Below are 21,411 nucleotides of genomic sequence, written 5' to 3'. Positions count from 1 at the left end.
ATGAGGAAAAACTATTATAATATTACAATTATATATTTATGATCTTAAAAATTGAAAAATCGAAATCTCAAACTCATTTAAAATCGTATATAACAACTCAATATGGAACCAACCTATTAATAATTTTCTACTTAATTACAAAGATAACATTAATGGAGTACTTTTCTACCTCACCCTGAAAAGGTACTTCACCGGTTTCGAATTAAATGCAACAAATAATCTACTTTTACGCATGCCGGGGAATTATTTTGACCACAAATATCTATAATTACATATAAGTAAAAATTATAAAAATTACGTTTTATGAAAGTAAGTCACGAGACGAATCTAACAAGATTCAATTTGACTGTATTTTTCATTATGTATAAATCACAAATCTTAGTCAAAGTGAATAGTGAAAAATTGAAATTGTTGCATTTAATTCGAAACGGAGGAAGTAAAAAAAAAAAAAGATTTATGTGATGATCTGATGAAGTAGATGAACCTGTTAAAGAATTGAAAAAAAAAGTAAAGGAAATAGTGGAGAAGTAAGTAATAAATGTTGAGAAGATGAGTCGAACTCATGCTTAGACTCCAAGAATATACCAAAAAGAATTAAAAAAAAAAAGAGTAAAGGAAATAGTGGAAAAGTGAGTAAGAAATGTTGGGGAGATGAGTGGAACTCGCATGCTCATTGGAGTAATAAAATCAAGGACCAACTCTGCCAAACTTTATAATTGATCTATATAAGCGCCATAAATATATTATACTGTTTATCTTCCAAATTTGGGGCCCTAGAAAGTTGGGGACCCTGTGCTATTGGGTTGTTTGCACAGCCTAATATTCGGGCCTGGAACAACTAATAGTTCATATCAATTATGAGAATATGTTTAGCGATTTGACAACAAAAATTAGATAATATACGACGTTAGGCTAAAGAATATAGTGTACCTTTTAAAAGCCTGATAAATAGCAATAAGATTATGTTTTTGCTCGAACCAAGTTCAGTTTTGATTATAATACAAAATTGAAGCTGTTATTAATAGTTCATCATAATATCATATATGGTTTTGAATCTTTAAAATAGCAAAAATTATCGATCAGGTTCACATTGAACAATTTCTAGATGTTGCACGTCTAGAACTTATACTATCAACCCAATCTAAGTAGAACGATCACATAAAAGGAAAAAAATACTACCTAAGTTTTAGGTAAATGTTACATTAAACTAACCAACAATACTTTTTGATTAGTAAGATAGAATTAAACGAATTAAACTCAATTGAATGTGATTATAAGTTTCACGCTCATCGCAACACTTCACCCAACACCCACATATTATTAAGAAAAAGTAAAATTAATACTCCCTCCGTTTCATTTTAATCTACACACTTACACTTTTCACGCATGCCAATGCAAAACTTTGAGAACATATATCTTTAGTTTTGTATTTGTAAAAATTATAAAAAATGAATATTAATAAAATACATGTTATGATGGATCTAAAAAGATCACATATGACTATATTTTCATCTGCGTATAAATCACAAATGATGGTCAAAGCGAAATTTATGAATAGTGCAAAATATCAAAGTGTAATAATTAAAATGAAACGGAGGGAATAGCAAGCCATTTTCTCTATCAAGTTTTCATGGAAGATTATTTTTCTCATTGCCTGGGCCCATTAAGCGTTAGTGGGCCACTATATGTTCCAAAGCCCTCTGCCAGCATGGCAAGCCTTCAGTGGGTCCCACCCGTCTTGGATCCTGTGCCAGCCTGGCAGGAACATTTTCACACATTTCAACACCTATAAATATGGAGTTGATCCCCATTTACTGAGGTAATGAATTCTAGACAAACTACTTCACAGATTCCAATTGACACACATCAACTGACTTGATCGTCGGAAGGGCGATCCCAGTCACCCCCAGGGCAGTCTGACTCTCGCCTTGTACAGGTCTCTCGGTAATCTTCGAGCATCCGGCCATCATTAACCCTAATCTCGATCCATCCCACATAATACAAGTTTTTACCCGAAACAGGTTGGCGCCGATTGTGGGGACATCAAACTAAAAGTCATGGCCATCGCTCGGAGAAATCGGAGGCGATAGAGGACCCCCGTCCCACTCCATCGCTCGAGGACACCGTCCCACGAGGTGGCTGATAAAACGGCGGAGAACCCCTGGCAAGGTGTCATTCTGTCATCTCGCCATCAACATGTCCTTGAAGAGGTCCACCCTTGAGAGGCTACTAGTGCCATCAACCCTGGGAGAACTCAATGGAGGACGGTTCAAACTCAAGTGGAGCCCCCTCAATATGAGAAAACCAGTCCTAATCCGGTTACTCAACAAGATCTCCAGCAACTGGCAGATTGTCTCAGTGACAACCTCGAGCGTAACCTTCGAGCCCTGATATTGAACTTCCAAGCAGGGGGAGAAGGGACCTCGAACAGGCCACCCCTTCCCCCACATACCCCAACTGATCATAGGCCAACCTCGAGCGAGGCATCTCGACCAACCTTAGGTGGTAGCCCTCGACCCGCCAAATTCACCACGATCTCCTCAAAGGTCAACTCGAGTTGCTCCTAGTAAGGGGGACGCCCGCGAAGTCCTAAACGAAAAACGAGCTCAGTATAAAGCAGACGAAGCCCCTCCCATCCCTAACCGGGAATAGAGGGAACCTCGACAACAGAAGGGCCATCGAGAGAACGAACATGCTTCAAGAAGTGATGAGCCCAACCACGAGTCTGAGGCCCAAACGGGTAACCTAGGCTTCGTGACTCCTTTTAGCGAAAATATCATGAGGGCTCCTATCCCGCGAAAGGTCAAAGTTCCTCCAATCGACCATTACGAAGGGACCACGGACCCTATCGACCACCTAGCAGCATTCAAAGCACAAATGAGTGTGCATACAAGCAGCGAGGTTGCATTGTGTAAGTTCTTCCCTAATACCCTGAAGGGGTTGGCTTTAACCTAGTTCACGGAACTTCCCCCTAGAAGTATCTCGAGTTTTGCAGCTCTCAAAACGGCTTTCAAGCAGAATTTCATAGCCGGTCGAAGACATCCAAAGACAAGTATTCACCTCATGTCTATCAGGCAACGAAGAGAAGAAGACTTGGCATATTATATCAAGAGATTCAACGAGGAATCACTAAAGGTCTCCGACCTTCAGGACAGTGTCGCATTTACTGTGCTCATGTCTGGGTTATACCCTTCGAGCAGATTCAAACTGAAGCTCGCAGAAAGCGAGGCCTCGACATTCTCAGAAGCTATGAACCTCGCCCAGAAGTCCATCCAAGCTTTCGATATCTGTAAAAAACACACGAGGAACCCAGTTCCAACAAGAGAAAGTACGATTACACTCCTCGAGCGGACAACTCGTGGGATGTCCCTCGAGAAGAAAGAGACAAGAAGCCTCGACTGGAGGACAACGGGCATGATCCTCGGTATAATTTAAACCGAAGAGATGCCTAGACATCAAGGGAAAATACACATTGCCGAAGCCTAACCCCAGTCGAACGTCCGTCAACAAGAGGGATAAGAGGCTCTGGTGCGAATACCACCATGACTGCAGTCACACAACCCGTGATTGCAGAGAGCTAAAAAGAGCGCTAGACAAGCTGGCCGATGAAGGAAAATTGAATCGGTATCTAAAAGACCAGAAGGAAAAGAAAATTGAGTCTCGGAAGGAAAAGCAAACCCGAAGTGACGAAACAGTTAGGTATGTGAATGTCATCATAGGGAGATACGCCTCAGGCGGCTTAACCAACCTCTCTCAAAAGAAGCACTTCTACACCCTGAAAAACGGGACCGATGTGGCTTCTTCAGCAACGTGCCCAACAATGACCATCAAGGACAGCCACCGGCCCATTCAGACCCCGCACGATGACCCCCTGGTCGTCGAGATGAAAATAACCAATTTGCGGGTAGGTCGAGTGCTGATCAACAGCAGAAGCTCCGCAGACATCATCACCATGGACTGTCTGAGGAAATTGAAATATCAAGAAGCAAATCTCACGCCCATCGACCAGCCGTTGGTAGGGTTTGGCGGACAGTCCGTCCACCCCCTTGGATCGGTCAAACTCCCCACTCGGATGGGGGAAAAAGGCAAAGGAAGAAATGTGGTCGTTGACTATCTCGTCGTCGACACCAGCCTTCCCTATAATGCGATCATAGGGCGCCCCACGCTCAATAAAGTTAAGGCTGCCATCTTGACATATCAGCTGCTCCTACAATTCGAGGGCGACGACGGAAAGGTCGCCCAATTATTCGGGGACCAAAAGTCTGCCCGAGAATGCTACGTCAACATCTTAAAAACAGAGATGAAGAAATAACTCGAAAGAGAAAGTGCCCTGAGCCTGAGGACCCTCTCTCCGTCGTGGGGCTTTACATGGCTGAAAACCCCAAACAATATGAGAGGCCTTGACCAGCAGACATGGACGAGGAGGTGTGCATCGACGACAAAAGGGGCTGAATGGTTCGAATCGGCAAGCAAGTCCCTGATAGCAGAAGGGCTCAGATCATCGAGGTCATCCAAGAGTTCCAAGATGTGTTTGTGTACACCGTCGACGAGATGCCAATGATTGATCCCCAACTTATGGTCCATCGGCTGAATATTCGAGAAGGATACAGGCCGATCAAACAAAAACTTAGGCATCAAGGGGCTGAAAGAAGTACTGCTGCCTCCGAGGAGGTAAAGAAGATGTTAGCCGCAGGTTTTGTCCGCGAATGCGAATACATTGAGTGGCTATCCAATGTAGTCTTGGTTCGAAAGCAGAACGAGGCCTGGAGGATGTGCGTCGACTTCACAGACCTGAGCAAGGCTTGTCCTAAGGACGATTTCCCTCTCCCAAAGATCGACAGGCTAGTCGACTCGATGGCAGGCCATACATTGTTCAGCTTCATGGATGCAAATGCGGGGTATCATCAGGTTCCTATGGCCGCAGAAGACCAGGTGCACACCGCTTTCAACACAAGTTCAGGGGTTTATTGCGATAAAGTCATGCCCTTCTTTCTTAAGAACGCCGGGCTACCTACCAGCGTTTCGTGAACAACATGTTCAAAAAAAAAATCAGACCAAATGTGGAGGTCTATGTTGACGACATGATCGTTAAAAGCAAAAACGAAGTGGACCATGTCTCTGATTTGAGGGAAACACTTTCCACCCTTCGCGCCTACAACATGAAGCTGAATCCGAAGAAATAGGTCTTCGGTGTAAGAGGAGGAAAATGTCTCGGGTTCCTGGTCGACGAAAGGGGGATAGAGGCCAACCTTGAAAATTCAGGCCATCATTGAAATGAAGAGTCCTCGAACCGTCAAGGAAACCCAGCACCTAACCGGCCACATGGAGGCCTTAGGCCGCTTACTTTCTCGATCTGCCGACAAGTGTCTCCGTTTCTTTCGAGCCCTAAAGCAATTGATGTTCGAGTGGGACAAATCTGCAGAGGAAGCTTTTTAGCAGCTCAAGTCCCACCTGACCAGCCTTCCTAAATTTGTCTCACCTTTGCCAAGAGAAATGCTCTTCGTCTACTTAGCTATATCAGAGCATGCTCTTAGCGCAGTCCTAGTGGCCTAGCGCGAGAAAAACTAACATCCAGTGTACTTCACAAGCCACGCCTTTCGAGGCGTGAAAGCCAAGTATCCGCCCATCGAAAAAATGATATTTGCTTTGGTTCACGCCACTCAGAAGCTCAAACCCCATTTTCAAGCTCACCCCATCAAAGTTCTCACAAGTCAGCCAATCCGAAAAGTAATCGAAGGAAAGAACGAGTATAGTAGAGTAACTGACTAGTCTAACCAAATTTCAGACTTCGGCATCGAGTTCGAACCCCGACGTGCCATCAAGGCACAAGCACTGGCCGACTTTATAGCAGAATGCACTTTCCAGCCCGAACCTACGGAAGAAGGTTCCTGGGATCTGTTTGTCGATGGGTCGCCGTCTAAAGCTGGATACGGCCCTGGAGTCCTGATCCTGAACCCACAAAAGAATAGAATAGAATACGCCATTAAGTTCGACTTCACTGCCTCGTATAATGAGGCCGAATATGAAGCACTACTCCTCAGTATCCAACAATGCAAAACGGTTGGCGCTCGAAAGCTTAAAGCCCACTCCGATTCCCAGCTCATCGTTGGGAAGGTGACAGGGGAGTTCGAGGCCAAGGAAGATAGTATGAAGATGTATCTGAGGAAGGTGAAGGAGGAAATTTCGGGCCTATCACTCTTCACCATCACTCACATACCTCGATCTGAGAATCAACAAGCAGATGCACTGTCGAGGCTAGCAAGTTCAGCAGAGGATCTCTCGCCTCGACCCATCATGTGGGAAGTTTTAAAGGCGCCCAGCGTCAATAGGGGGGTAACCACTCTTGACAAAAGTCCTACTTGGATGGACAAAATCATATCTTTCTCTCGAGATGGCATCCTCTCCGAAGACGAGCTTGAGGCAGAAAGAGTCCAAAGGCGGGCTCGGTGGTTCACATACCATGAGGGACAATTATACAAGAAGTCATTTACTCACACACTTCTTCGTTGCCTCACCCCCCCCCCCCAAGAAGGGGACTATGTCCTCCGAGACATGCATCAAGGGGCTTGTGGAAGTCACCAAGGTGCTCGAATTATCATAGCTAAAGCTCTCCGAGCAGGGTAAAACTGGCCAGCCATGAGGGAAGATGCCTTGAAAATGGTCCAAAAGTGCAAAGACTGCCAGATGCATGCTAATCTCCCTCACCAAGCTGCAAGTTCCTTGACCACCATCTAGGCCCCTCTGCCGTTCGATATGTGGGGAATGAACCTTCTTGGGCCTTTCCCTCCAGCCTCAGGGCAGCGAAGGTTTTTAACTGGTGGCGATCGACTACTTTACAAAATGTGTCGAGGCAGCACCTTTGGCCTCGATCACTGACAAACAAGTTCAGCAGTCATCCGGCAGCATTTAATCACCCGATTCGGGGTCCCTCGAGTCCTTATTATAGACAATGGTCGGCAATTCAAACGTGGCCCCACTCGCGACTACTGCTCCAAGTTCGGCAGCGAAACCAGATTCTCCACCGTTAGTCGACCACATACTAACGGGCAGGCAGAAGCAGCCAACAAAGTGGTCTTGAAAGGGCTAAAAACAATGCTAGAAGGAGCTAAGGGGTCGTGGATCGATGACCTTCATGGTATCGTATGGTCAACAAGAACAACTGTTCGAGAAGCGACGGGCCACTCGCCATTGAACTTGGTATATGGTAGCGAGGCTGTCTTGCCCGTTGAGATGGGCATCCCATCACCCCATATCACATTTTATGACCATGACCTCAATGAGGAAGAAAAGAAAATCAACCTCGACCTCCTCCCAGAGATCGACTCGAGACATGACTCTTTTAAAAGCCATCTCCTACAAACTTAAATTCACTTAGTTGTTCAACCGCCGAGTCAAGCATCAACCTTTCCAAGTCGATGATTGGGTGCTAAGAAAGTTCGAAGCAATCGGACGAGAGCCTAAGTTGGGTAAACTGCAGCCCAACTGGGAAGGTCCATATCGAGTGACCTCGGTGGTCCGTCCCGGCACTTATCGCCTAGAAGACCAAGAGAGACGTCCCCTTCCTCGACCATGGAATGCGGATAATCTCCGTAACGCCAATGTCTGAAAGTTTGTCCCTCGAACTTGGGGGCATACTACATAAAGATACTCCTTTTGTAAATTTTGTAAGGCACTAGACCTCAATGCATCAATTTTTGTAACTTTCGGGCATTGATTCCCATGGCAGTGGTTAAGTTAGCCTTTATAAAAATTGCTTATGTTAATAAAAGACCCTCGAGTTTGCTCAATCAGCATGTGTTTCAAATTCAAAAACACAAAATGTAAAAACTCAAAGGCACAAAAAGCTCGAAGACACAAACTTGGAAACAACAAATAATCGAGTTTTATTCCATTAATCATGGTACAAGCTATCGAAGCTACTACATTACAAGTTCAAGAAAGAGCTTAGATTGAACAAGAAAACTTAAGGTTTTAACATTAACCCAAGTAAGATACATAAAAAAAGAAAGAAAAGCATGGGAGAAGAGAAGAAAGAGAAAAAAAAGGAAGGGTAGGAAGAAAAGAAGGAAGAGTCGGAGTTCGTCCCTCGAGATTAGCAGGGGAGGAACTTGACCCTCGACTTGAGAAGCTTCAGCAGCTCCTTCTTCCTGAGAAAGTGCCTTAACGCCTTCCTCGACGTCAGCCCAAGAGAGACTGGGGGTTATCCTCTCGAGGACCAACCGCACCTTGCGGAACGCTTGGGCGTGACCTATCTCGGAAGCCTGCAGAGAAGCGTCCTCGAGGAAGGTTCTCCCTTCGTCAGAGACCATCCTGTCATTGACTATCGCCTCCCGACACTCCCGGGCCTTGGCAATAGCCGCCTCAGCATTCTTTCGAGCCTTCTCAGCTTGCTGGTCGGCCTTCTTGCAGTCCTTGAGGGCCTCCTTCTGCCTCTTGCTGGCAGACTCTCTCTAGGATATGGCGACCTCGACAGCATGTTTGAGCTCCGACACCTTCTCCTCAAAGCCCTTGTTAGCCTTGGCCATGGTCTCTAGGCCTCCGAGAATCGCATCTCGGCCAGGCGCAGCCGACCAACAAGAGCATTCCTTTCGTCCCAGGACATCTCTCCCGATGCAGTTCTGGCGGCTATCCCCGGCTTAGACCTTCGAGCTAGGGCCAACACCCGGATCAACTGCTGGAGCGAAAAGGAAAGTCAGCATCATTAAACAAACAAAACATTCAAAGAAGGGAAAAGAGAATAGTCCTACCTCGGTTAGAGTCACCTTAACAGCCTTGACCTCCTTCCCATTAGGGGTTAGGCACGCCTTCTCATCCATCTCAGTCATGAGGTGCTCCGAGATCTTGTTAAGCTTCGCCGCCATCTCGGCCCTCGAGAGGGCTAACAAGGGTAGTCTGGTGGTCTCCTTGGGCCACGACCTCTTCTTCGAGACCTTCATAACAACGGCACTCGAGGCAACAGCCACCGGAGGGTTCTCGACCTTAACTGCCGGCAAGTCCTCGACCTTAACCGCCGGCAAGTCCTCGACCTTAACCTCCTTCGGCTCAGGCTTCGGAGCCAAGATGCTCGGGGGCAGTTTCCCCCCCTCCGTGGAGGGATCAGCCTCGAGCTGCACGATCGAAGCTCCTAATACTGCCTTCGAGGCAGAGGACGAGCTAGAGCCGGACTTAGCCAGCTGGCAGCGTTTGGGCACTCGAAGGGCTTCAACAGTGATTAAAGGTTGAGACATCGTCGGTCGAGGCTAAGAAAGAGGGGTGAAGGCTAAGTTAAAGAGATAAAAGAGAGGAAAATGGGATTATAAGTTTTGCAGGACTTCTATCAGTATTTATAAACAAGTCAGATTACAGTTCCCCAAAACGCATTAATGACCTACCCTACAATGGGCTCCACGTGTCAAAGCCCAGGAAAGAAGCACCACGTGCAACGTGCCTGCATGAGCTATGGCCCATAAAAGGGATGGCAAAGCTCCTCGAGGAGGCTCCAAGTCTCGAGTATACCACACATCGAAAGACTGGATGCTGTAAAAGAATGAATCAAGAAAAGATGGGCCAAAAAAGAATATATTTTCATTTCATTCAAGGGAAAGGGTTACATCCTAAAAGCCACTCAAGGCTTAGCTAAATACAACCAAAAGAAGCAAAAAGACAAAAGTTATCAGCTAAGTACAAAGCTAGGTAGAACTGCTCGAGGTCTCGCTATCCGAGGTCTCAAGGACATCCTCTTCATCGTCATCACTCTCGGAAGAGGTATGGCTGCTCGAGTTCTGTCCTTCCCCCGAGTTCCCCTCATGGGCCTCTTCCTCGCTAGCAACGGGCACCTCGATAGTCGAGGGCACTCCCTCGATCAGCAGAATGTCCTCTGCCAGAAGGTCCCCTATATGCACATTATTGCCCACCTGGAGCTCGGCGTTAACTGCCATATTGTACTCCGCCTCGACCTTCTCCCAGTCAGCTGAGGGGTGTATCTTCTTCACGGTCTCGCGAAGCTTGGCCACGGCCTCTCGAGTAGCAATCTCAGCTGCTTCTAGCGCCATGTCGGTAGCAATTATTCTGCCCGCCTCGGAGTCTTCCATTCCTCGATTATCAGCATCTGGGTGCGCATAACGTTGTCCCGCTGGCTCGCCATATCCTGGATCTTTTGCTTTAGGGCGACCTTCTCTTCAGCCCATCGTTTCTTCTTTGCCTCGAGATTCTTGTTAAGCTTCTCGATCTCCAAACCCCGTTCAGTGGCCATCTCAGTTTGAGCTTTCAACCCCTCTCGAAGCTTACAGAAGCCCGCAGTGTGGCGATGACTCATCACCGCCATCCGAGTCGAGTGCTGAAAGAAGAAGAAAGGTTAGCACTAGATCGCACAGAAAATAAACAAGTTAAGGATGCCAACTTACGTCAATCCAGAAAGAATGAAGTTGTTCGACTTCTTCCTCCTCGGAAAGTGCACGAATGGCCTTTATGTACAGTCTTGAGATAAAGCGCTTCACCACCGAATCGAAAAAGGCAGCCTTCTGGATAGTGGTCTTCTCGATGAAAGCCCGGGTGTCAGGCTCCAGGTCCGAGGTCTTCCTCTTTTTTGGAGCTGAAGAGTCGTCCCTTCGAGAAGGAGAGATCTCCCCTGCCTCCAGCATCTCGGCAGATTTCCCCTTCGATCTGGGTGTATCTTCCTTGGCAACTTCCTTCCTCTCGTCCGTCCCTCGAGGGGTAACGATAGCATAAGCAGTAGGAGGACGAGTCTTCGGGTTTTTTGAGGGATCCTGCAAAAGAAAACACTAGGGGAAAAAACAGAAAGGGTTGCGCAGGAAGGGTTGCGCTTTTCGCAAAAGCGCAGCCCTACTAGTGAAGGGCTGCGCTTTTTTAAAAAAGCGTAGCCCTTCTGTAGGTAAGAAGGGCTGCGCTTTTTTTAAAAAGTGCAGCCCTACTAGTGAAGGGCTGCAAAAAGCGCAGCCCTTCCTGAAAAAATTTGAAATTTCAAAATCGCGGGCTTTGAAATATTGAGCGGGGATTCGTCAAATATATTATCCCTCATTCTCTCTCCTCTCTCACGTCCCTCATTATTCCTTTCCTCCTTCTCTTCATCCTCTCTTCTCTCTCATCTCCTCTCTTCTCTCTCAAAAACTCCCATAACATTTGCGACAAAAACCCTGAAATGATTTGCACTAAACATGGCGAAGGAGTCCGATTGCCTATTGTGATACCTTTTCGGAAGCGGAACGGGCCAACGAGTCAAATACCTTTTTAAGCCATCCGAGTTCGTTTAAGCCTCCAAATAGGCATTTTAAGTTTTTCCGAAATTTTTTTTTCCCTTAAATTATGTATTAGGGTTTTGTTTTATGTATTTAAACATTATTAGGTTAATGTTTGGAGGTAGTTCTTGTATTTTCAGATCTATAATGCTCTTGTATACTTCTCTTTGTTTATATATTTTGATTAATGTTCTTGTATACTTCTCTTTGTTTTGATTAATGTTCTTGTATACTTCTCTCTTTGTTTAGTTTGATTAATGTTCTTGTATATTTCTCTTTGTATATAATTTCTTGTATTTTCATCTTTGTTTTGATTAATGTTCTTGTATACTTCTTGTATACTTCTCTTTGTATATTAGTTTTTGTTCCTTTTTTTCATTTTCGTTTCATTCTTTTTATTGTTTTGGGTTTAGTATTTTCGTTTCGTTTCTCTTCTCTTCTGTTTAATTTCAGAAAATGTGAGATTATGAGTAAAAAAATGTCAAAAAAAAAATTTTTTTTTTTGGTAGGAAGGGTTGCGATAGTTAGGAAAAAGCGCAGCCCTTCTAACTCAGAAGGGCTGCGCTTTTTCCTAACTAGCGCAGCCCTTCTAAGCTACAAGGGCTGCGCTTTTTCCTAACTAGCGCAGTCCTTCTAGCTTAAGGGCTGCGCTTTTCTAGCGCAGCCCTACTCAAAAAGTGAAGGGCTGCTACTGAAAGGGCTGCTGTCAAAAAGCGCAGCCCTACATGCCTTTTTTAGCGCAGCCCTTCTTCATTTTTCCACTAGTGAAAATTAGCAAGGAAAGCATGGCATGGCGCAACAACGTAAGAATAAGCAAAGGTTACCTTCGGGGCTCGAGGCACCCGTGTATCTCCCTTCGACGCCTTTTGTCAAAGCTGCTCCTGGACTCTCTAATTTGCGGTCAGCCGTTTCTGCATTTCGTCGCTGAGTTCTTGACGGGAAATGACTGCGAAACAACACAAAGCAAAGTTGGAATTATATTTGAAGGAACGACAGTTGAATGCCTAAAGCTCACAAAGTCCCTACCCTGGGGATAGGCGGGGATCAATCCCATCACTGACAAAAAGTGCTTGTTGCTCAGGTGATCCGCAGCAGGATTCCAGTACTGAGGAACTTACTTTCGATCACCCCTTTCAATGACGGTGACGCATTGGTAGTAAATGGCTATCCTAGCCTCGTCCTCTGTCATTCGAGGTACAGATCTATTCAGCCACAAGTTCGGGCCCTCGAGTAGGGGGGGACCGGAAAATCCCACTGCTCGGCACGGTACACGTACATAAACTCACTACGAAAGAATTGCTGATTCGAGGGCATGACGCCAACGATCTCGAGGTGGCAGACATAATGAAGAGCTTCACCATATTCCGCCAAAGGGTCAAAGAGGGTCTTACACCCATCATGTTGCAGATAGCAGGAAGCCCACCATCGAGCCTATGCTATTAGACATAAGCTGGCATAGGGCCAGACCATATGAGAAAAGTACCTCGACTATGAAAGGGTCCAGCGGAAACCTCAGTCCCAACTCAAGATGTGCCTTATAGAGAGCAATGCAGCCCGTCGGAGGGATACAAACTGTCTCCGTGGGTTCCAGTATGTAAAGGGCGTACGGATGCTTAATCCAGTAAGAGCTTTCGAGGAATCGAAGATTCCCCGTCAGAAAGTCCATGAAGGGCCTCGAAGATGGAAGTGAGATATTCCCCGAGGCAGAGTCGCAACGTCCTCATCCCTGTTGCTCGTGCTCGCAGTAGAAGAATTGCCCTCACTACTTCCCTCCATCACTCGAACAACCTGCATGTCGAGAAGATCATCTAAGTAACTCCTAATGTCCCGGGGTCGAGCAATGGTGACAGAGTGCGGGGGGTTATTTAACTCCTCCCCCCCCCCCCCCCAATCAGAAACTATAAACACCGGCACTCGAGTACGACAGGGCGTCGAAGACCTAAGTAGGATCAGGACATTCGAAGGCTGCGGCACCACGGGAACCCCACCTATTAATATCCTATCGAACAAGGGTTCAAGCAAGGGAGGAGGGGTCCACGAGCTAGACGAGATGCCCCCATTGTCCTTCACCAGGGGGCTCCATCCAGAACGGTCCATTAGAAAGTCAAACAAAGAAGTGAAAGAATAAGATCGTAACTTGGTTAGAGGGCCCTTGAGATTCCTCCGTGAATCGAAGCGTAGCAACCGACCTTCTGAGCTCTCGAGATCGTATGAAAAGAAGAACAAGGTCTCAAGAGATTCAGTGCATACAATGAGACAAAATAAAGTACTGGTCTCTCCTTATATAGATTGCCTGAAATGGACGGTTAACATCCGACGGGATCAGGAACTGCTCAAGAGTATAAAGAATTGGGCCTCCCAACAGGCCCAAAATCACCAGCTTCCTGGACCAGTCTCCATAAACTCCTCGGATTTGATCAAATTCAGCTGAGCCCAAGGACGGAGCGCGGTTGCGCCGCCTAGAAACTCTTTCCTTCCCGGAGCTCTAACTCCTCCGATCACCAGGGCCACCCGTGTTCAACCACTGGGTCAATTGTGCTTGAACGGAAGTCAAAGACCTACACTTTTAGGCACTTCACCCAGGTCAAGTGAAGGATATCTCGGTCATCGCCGTCGACGCCCGTCAAGCACTACAACGTCGTGCCCCTCGAGTTGGCTCATTGGCCCCTGGGTAGCCTCGAGTGAGGTCCATCATCCCCTTGAGTTGCCTGGGGCTCATTGGCCTCTGGGCAGCCTCGAGCGAGGTCAAATGCTCTCTCGAGTTGCCTGGGGCTCATTAGCCTTTGGGCAGCCTCGAGCGAGTGCAACGCTTCCTCGAGTTGCCTGGGACTTATGGGCCCTTGGACAACCTCGAGCAAGGTCCTTCAGCCCCTCGAGTTGCCTGGGGCTCATTGGCCCCTGAGCAATCTCGAGCGAGGTCCTTCACTCCCTCGAGTTGCCCTAGGGCTTATTGGCCCCTGGACAAACTCGAGCAAGGTCCTTCGCCACCTCGAGTTGTCTGGGGCTCATTGGCCCCTGAGTAAACTCGAGCGAGGTCCTTCACTCCCTCGAGTTGCATGAGGCTCATTGGCCCCCGGACAACCTCGAGCAAGGTCCTTCGCCCTCTCAAGTTGCATGGGGCTCATGGACCCCTGGCAACCTCGAGCGAGCCCCATCCGTCTTGGATCCTGTGCGAGCCTGGCAGGAACATTTTCACACATTTCAACACCTATAAATATGGAGCACACCCCCATTTATTGAGGTAATGAATTCTAGACAAACTACTTCACAGATTCCAATTCACACACATCAACTGATTTGATCGTCGGAGGGGCAATCCCAAATTCACCCCCGAAGCAGTCTAACTCTCGCCTTGTGCAGGTCTTTCAGTAATCTTCGAGCATCCAACCATCATTAACCCTAATCTCGATCCATCCCACATAATACATGTTTTTAGCCTAAACACTTATAAACAAATTAAATTTACCCAGCCCAAAAACTTCCCCGACATATAGACATAGTGGTGTCATTTTAAAAAAAATATCCAATAAAAGAAAGAAAAGAAATTAGCCTTGCATGTTACAGTTTTGCACACTAGGAGGAGGAGAGAGAAACATATATGATATATGCATTAGAAAGAAGAAAGAGGAGAGAGAAAACTAAAAAGAGACAGCTTAGGGTAGAGCTTATGATGATGTCTTTTAGAGATCCACTTTAATATATCTTATCCTCCTCTCACCTCAAGAAAGTCTCAGTTTTTAAGGAGTAAGGGTATCTGTTAGCAGCCAGTAGTATTTTGTTGGTCCATTTGATCAAAATTCAGTTTAAGTAGTTACTCCTATATACACCCACACATACATAGGAATATAGGATACATCACCTCCACCTCAAAATCAACAATACTACTAGAAAAATATGGCACAGTTACCTCCTAAGATCCCAAGCCTACCACATCAAAACTGGCCTCCTGCTTTCCCACCTCACCAAAGAATGCCTCCCTTAACCAACAATATTTCCCCACCACCACCACAACCACCACAACCACCGTCATCCACCGCCGCCAATCAGTCGTGGGTCGACGAATTCCTCGATTTCACCACCACGAGGCGTGTAACCCACCGCCGCTCAATGAGCGACTCCGTTACCTTCCTTGAGGGTCCTCACCTTGTCGACGAGTGCCGTAATTCTGGCGGCGGCGGCGGTGGCGGAGGCGGCGGCGGAGGAGGTGGTGGTGGTGGGTTTGATAGACTTGATGATGAGCAGCTAATGTCTATGTTTTCTGATGACATCTCAGCTGCAATGGTGGGCCCACCTTCCTCTCCTTCTGATCAGAATTCCAACAATGATGAGGAAAATCCTATGTCTACTGATAATAATAATACAAATTCTAATGTTAATAATGATGGCCAACCACAACAACAACAACTTGTGCAATGCTTCCCCAAGAGTGAGCCTGGTGAAGTTGAGAGCGCGTGCCATAGTAATCCTGATAATAACAACCAAATCTCCGCTCTACCTTCTGACAATGCCAATAATCAATCCGCCGGTGATGGTACAATCGATCCCAAACGAGTCAAGAGGTAATTGTTTCCGCAGTACCTTATAAAATTCAGTTTTAATGCTCGAGTTTAATAAAAACTCGAGCTTAACAGATCAGTTGAAGAGAACATACCCTTACAAGTATAGGAGTTAGAGATTTATATATGAAGTATATATAGTTGTAATAAAATGGTAGATATATTGTTATATTCCATAATTGAAGTCATTAATGCCATATTTGGATCTAAATTATGGAATTGAATTTTTTTATTGTTTTTTATGTTTGAATTTTAAGTAGAATTTTGGCGAATCGGCAATCGGCACAAAGGTCAAGGGTGAGGAAGTTGCAATACATCTCGGAGCTAGAGAGGAGTGTAACTACATTACAGGTAAATTGTGGGGATTAAGATTACGTGCATGAACAAAATAATTTTGAGAGTTTATTAAGTAATTAATTGTTAAAACAAAAACTTAAAATAAATCATCTCAATTCTCACTCACTTTCTTAAAATAATTACTACATATTGTAATTATTTTGAAATAATCCAAAATCTAGGAAAACCTTCTCTTTGAGAAGGTTATGCGTAAAAATTGAGATTGTTCATGTCAATTTTCTTATATTTCATGGTAATTTTTTCCTTATTTTAACGCGTTATTGTGGGTTCGAAGTTTAATTGAATATTTTCTTGTATATCTATTTTTATACAATGAATATAATGAAGACGGAGGTATCAGCCTTGTCTCCAAGGGTTGCGTTTCTGGACCACCAAAGATTGATTCTTAACGTGGACAATAGTGCTCTTAAGCAAAGGATTGCTGCTTTGGCACAAGATAAGATTTTCAAGGACGGTAAGTTTAAGTTTCTCTTTCTGTAATAATTTATCATCTACAATGAGATTAATTAAGTTAGCTTAATCACTTAAACAATTCTCTACTTGTTCAAGTTGATAAGATTTAAAACATTAAATTGTGAATTACGTTGAATTTTGATGTATATACTATGTATTAGTAGAATATATTTCAATGAAAAAAAAAATTTAACTTATTATTTTTATGAAGTGTATTAATTACACAACTTCAGAATATTATTCTACCTTACACACCCATGCATGTAATCAATAATTGTTGTAAGTCAAAATCACCGTAGAAAATTGAGACATAAATTATTCACGTTTGTTAACCATGCCGAGAAAAGATTTAAGCTATTGAGAGCACGCAATCAATACAATAGGAGGGCCAATTTCGGCCAATAACTTAAGATCTTATTTGATTTTGGTCCATAGAAGAAACAACGATCTATGTGTGGTATTTGGACATAAATCAAAATATAACAAATACTTCAACATTTATACTACCTCCGTTCTCTTTTAGTTGCAATGTTTGACAAATTGCACTATTCATGTTCTCTTATTTGACCACATTTATTGATTTATATGTTAAACGAAATATAGTCATGTGGGGTCTTGTTTGATTCGTTTCGATGTAAGCTTTCATAATATCAAATTTTTATAATTTTTACTTACATACAATTAGAGATAAAACGATTTGAAATTGTACATTGGCAAGCGTGAAAGTCAAAACGTTGCAACTAAATAAAAACAGAGGTAGTATTAGAGAAAGACGTTATTTGGTATGCTTCTTATATGTAATTAAACAAATAATATATTTGATTGATTGTAAGGGGGAGATGCAAATTCGTAAATAACATATCGGAAGTGTTTTCTCATATGAACTCACTTCCATATATATATATATATATATATATATATATATATATATATATATATATGAGATGGAGAAATTTTTTATATCTCCTATCACATGAGAATGAAATACTCCCTCCGTTTCCTAAAGATCTTCCAACTTACGGTTCCTACAGATACCAAGGAAAATCAAGTTGTGTGGGGCATGGTGTGAGTAAAGTAGGTGAGAGAAAGGGGTTAAGATAAATAAACAAATAAGAAGGGGTTAAAGTAGGAGAGAGAAAGGGAGTAAAATTGAATTAATAATGTAATGGCGGACCATATGATAGTGACATGAGAGGGTAAATAAGGAAATTTGTTTTGCCAAATAAGGAATAAAGCAAAAGAGGGAAGATCTTTTGGAAACACCCTTAAATGGAAAGAGGGAAGATCTTTAGGAAACGGAGGGAGTAATATGAATAATTAAAAACCAATTTATTATTTATATTTTAATTTTACAACGTAATATATATGCTATTTGATATTGAAATTGAAGCATACATGTTATGAATGTATCATTGTTAGATTTATGCATGTTATGAATGTATCATTGTTAGATTTATGCATGTTGTGGACATAAGTTTTTGTATAATCTTCTAGGTCTTTTAATTTAAATGAAGTTATCAATTAGTTTTTTTTTTAATTTAATCATTTTTAAACTAGTTATTTGATGTCCTATAAACTACAAATAGAAAATATTTCCTCTTTCCATGATTTTCAAGAGAACATAGGAAAACAAAAGAACAAGTGCTTTAAATAATGTTTTAACAACTTTTGGCATAATTATTATATCTCAACCGGTTTAGAATTTAGTAGTGATTGAGATGTATTTTATGTACTTACTATTTTGTCGATCACTTAGAAAAACATTGTTATATATATGCGAGAAAAACATTATTGGAATTTGTAAGTTGAGTTGGGATAGAAAAATTAACCTCTAGGAATTAGGATTACATACATACAAGTATACAACACTCGCTCCTAGTTTTTTCATTACTTATTTGGGATAGTAACAATGATGAATTACTTCACTTGTGACATGATGATTGTTCCTATGGAGCCTTTATGCATATTAGTGCATGCAACTATATATTATTAACAAAAACATGCATATTTTAATTTAATATAGTAAAATACACAATAATTATAATAGCAACATTAGCCAACAAATATATAGAAACAAGAACTTGTGCTAATTAGTTAGATAATTAAGACAATAATACACAATGCGCATAATTGGATAAAAAAAAAAGGGTTATAGGGCTGCATATAAGACATAAATACATTGCTTAATATGAAAATTAATTGTCAATTTATAATAAAAGTTTGCATTAATCTATGTAATAAATGATCAGTTAATGCTTGTTTTTTCATTTTTAGCTTCTTATAGTTGCATTTAGCTTTTTCCTAAAAGGAAGTATTTGTCATAATCTACTGAGTATGGTAAGGAAAAAATTTTATCTACCCAGTGAGTCAACAACCCACTACTAATAGGTTTTTAATACTTTATTTTAATGAGTTAACTACCTACCGGATAAATGTAATATTGCCCGTATGGTAATTATATAAATTTTGACGGACCAATTGTGTTGTTTCCGTACCTCAATGGCAAAGAAATTGATGCACGAACCTTGACCAAGTAGTAATGATGCTAATTGAATAGCAATCAATGCATAATCTTTTTATAGTTAACTACGTAATTTGTACTTTGAGTAACTTTATTCTATATATAATTAGATCTAAAACAATAATTATAATATATGTTTTGATGGGTCCAGCTCATCAAGAGGCATTGAAGAAGGAAATAGAGAGGTTAAGGCAAATATATCAACATCAGCAACAAAATATGAAGAAGATGAACAACAACAGCAATAACGTTGCTGCAACAGGAACAACACAAGCTTCAGATCATAACATGGGATTTACAGACAAGGAACAGCTCATGACTTAAAACTTTTTTTTTATTTTTTTTAAAAAAAAGGAGGAGAGAGAAAATTGTAGTAGTATGACTAGTGGTGGTGGGATTAGCTAACCTGTGTATTCACATGACATGTTCCCTTCTTCAACTTTTTTTTTTTTTTTATTTATTTAATTTGTTGGGTTTTTAATTTTTAATTTTTAATTTTTTCTTGGGGAGAAAGGGGACCAGATCAAGTTGGAAGATTGGAGGATGGTACATTGACACGTGTCCAGCAAGTATGGGGTTCAGAACATGGTTTTTGATTTTTTTTTATTATTTTTTGTTTTAATTAGATTATTTGGTGAAGATTTTTTATTTGGTGATTTTTTTTTTGTTTTGGGTAATTCGGTATTATTCTTTAGTTTTAAAAAATGGGGGGTATTTTTTATTGATGTGAATCTTTGGGAGGGAGCAAAAGGAAGTGGGGAGTTGTATTGGGATGTATGAAAGGAAGTGTGAGGAGGTTGTCAGATTGACTGGAAGTGTTCAATGTCTCATTGTGGTGACTTCTTTTCATTGTGGGTTAATTCTTGTAATAATGCTCTACTATCATTATTCTGTTTTTATTGAATTGATATGCAATTGTATAAAGTAACTTTCAATTTAGAAAATGAAAAAAAAAACCTTCAAATTGTGTTCAATTAATTGATTTGCATTTCTTATTTCCTTAATAATAATACTAATAATAAAAAGTTACTCTTTGTGTTTCCTATTCATTCTTCGATTTTGTAATTGACACGTTTTATTTTGGCACACAAATAAAAGAGAAGGAGAAAGAAAAATAAACTACTCCCTCTGATTTTAAATAAAGGCTCCTTTTTGAATATAACAACTAATTTTTAGGTTCAAATTACAACCTAACTATATGCATATGCAAACATGGACTGGACTTGACTGGTCTATGCAAGCAGATTATATTTCATGATTGTGCTTTGGTAATGATAAGAGAGACTGGACTTTGAACTTACGGGTGAGTAAGCAGGCTAGACTTCAAGGAAGGTTGAACAATAATGGAGACTAAACTCTTAACTTAAGGCAAGCAGATAGCAAACTAGACTTTGAGCTTACGGGTGAGTAAACAGGCTAGATAACTAGACTTCGAAACTTACATTAGACTAAACAGGCTAGACTCAAAGATTGCCTATGTGGACTTATGAAATGCTAGACTTTGTACTTACAGGTGAGTAAGTAGGCTAGACTTTTTGAGGAAGGATGGACAATAAGGGAGACTAGACAACTTAAAGCAAACACGCTAGGCAACTAGACTTTGAACTTACGGGTGAGTAAGCAGGCTAGACAACTAGACTTCAAAACTTACATTAGACTAAGCAGGCTAGACTCAAAAATTGCCTATGTAGACTTATGAAATACTAGCTTCGCTAGGCTTAGGGGTTGTCATTATTAGGGGTGTTTAATGTCGGATATCGGATCCGATCCGAAAATTTCGGATCGGGAAAATTGCGATCCGAATCCGATCCGAAATTTTCGGATCGGATCACCAGATTTTCGGATTGGTTCCGTTGAAATTTTTGAAAAAAATCCGATCCGTATCCGATCCGAAAACCCGAATTTTTTCCGAATACCCGATCCGAAATATCCGAAATCTTAAAATCGGATCGGATCGGATATCCGAAATTTCGGATCGGATCAGCGGATTTTCGGATCGGATATTTTTTGCACACCCCTAGTCATTATGGTCTTACAGGGATGAGTAGCTTCGCTAAACTTGAGGATTTGGATAGTTATGGGTCTATGGAAGGACTAGTGGCGCTATATTTAAGGGATTTGGGCCATTTTTGAACTTAGGAAGGAGTTGGACTTGACTAGGGCCTACATGGAGATGCAAACTAGACCTAGGATATGAATTGGGCTATATGGACTTAAATTTGAACTGGATTAACATATAGGTTTGACTTAGACTGGAAGATGCACATGGACTTGGAATTGGAAATGGATT

At 42.5% G+C, this 21,411-nt stretch overlaps 1 protein-coding gene across 2 annotated transcripts; it reads left to right on the top strand.

Moving 5' to 3' along the window:
* The first annotated feature begins 14,803 nt into the window (after positions 1–14,803).
* Positions 14,804–20,163, top strand: LOC104891424 (basic leucine zipper 34). Of its 2 annotated transcripts, none has more exons than XM_010677117.4 (4): positions 14,804–15,793; positions 16,048–16,141; positions 16,475–16,601; positions 19,273–20,163. In XM_010677117.4, the coding sequence occupies exons 1-4, from the start codon at positions 15,129–15,131 to the stop codon at positions 19,443–19,445; spliced, it is 1,059 nt and encodes a 352-aa protein (XP_010675419.2). In that variant the 5' UTR covers positions 14,804–15,128; the 3' UTR covers positions 19,446–20,163. The 2 variants fall into 2 exon arrangements, with proteins under 2 accessions (XP_010675419.2, XP_010675420.2); XM_010677118.4 differs by having other exon boundaries at positions 14,806–15,793; positions 16,051–16,141.
* Positions 20,164–21,411: the final 1,248 nt, after the last annotated feature.

This window comes from Beta vulgaris, chromosome 4, assembly GCF_026745355.1.
Source record: "Beta vulgaris subsp. vulgaris cultivar EL10 chromosome 4, EL10.2, whole genome shotgun sequence".
In the NCBI taxonomy this organism is placed as follows: domain Eukaryota; kingdom Viridiplantae; phylum Streptophyta; class Magnoliopsida; order Caryophyllales; family Amaranthaceae; genus Beta; species Beta vulgaris.
The sequence above is the reverse complement of the archived record's forward strand: the minus strand, read 5'-3'. Positions and strand labels throughout refer to the sequence as shown.

What these genes read in the sequence shown, in the direction of transcription:
- LOC104891424 (XM_010677117.4), top strand. Translation starts at nt 15,129, where the DNA reads ATGGCACAGTTACCTCCTAAGATCCCAAGCCTACCACATCAAAACTGG. An exon ending in GATCCCAAACGAGTCAAGAG is followed by an intron (nt 15,794 to 16,047) that starts GTAATTGTTTCC and finishes TTGAATTTTAAG; the next exon opens with TAGAATTTTGGCGAATCGGC. An exon ending in AGATAAGATTTTCAAGGACG is followed by an intron (nt 16,602 to 19,272) that starts GTAAGTTTAAGT and finishes TGATGGGTCCAG; the next exon opens with CTCATCAAGAGGCATTGAAG.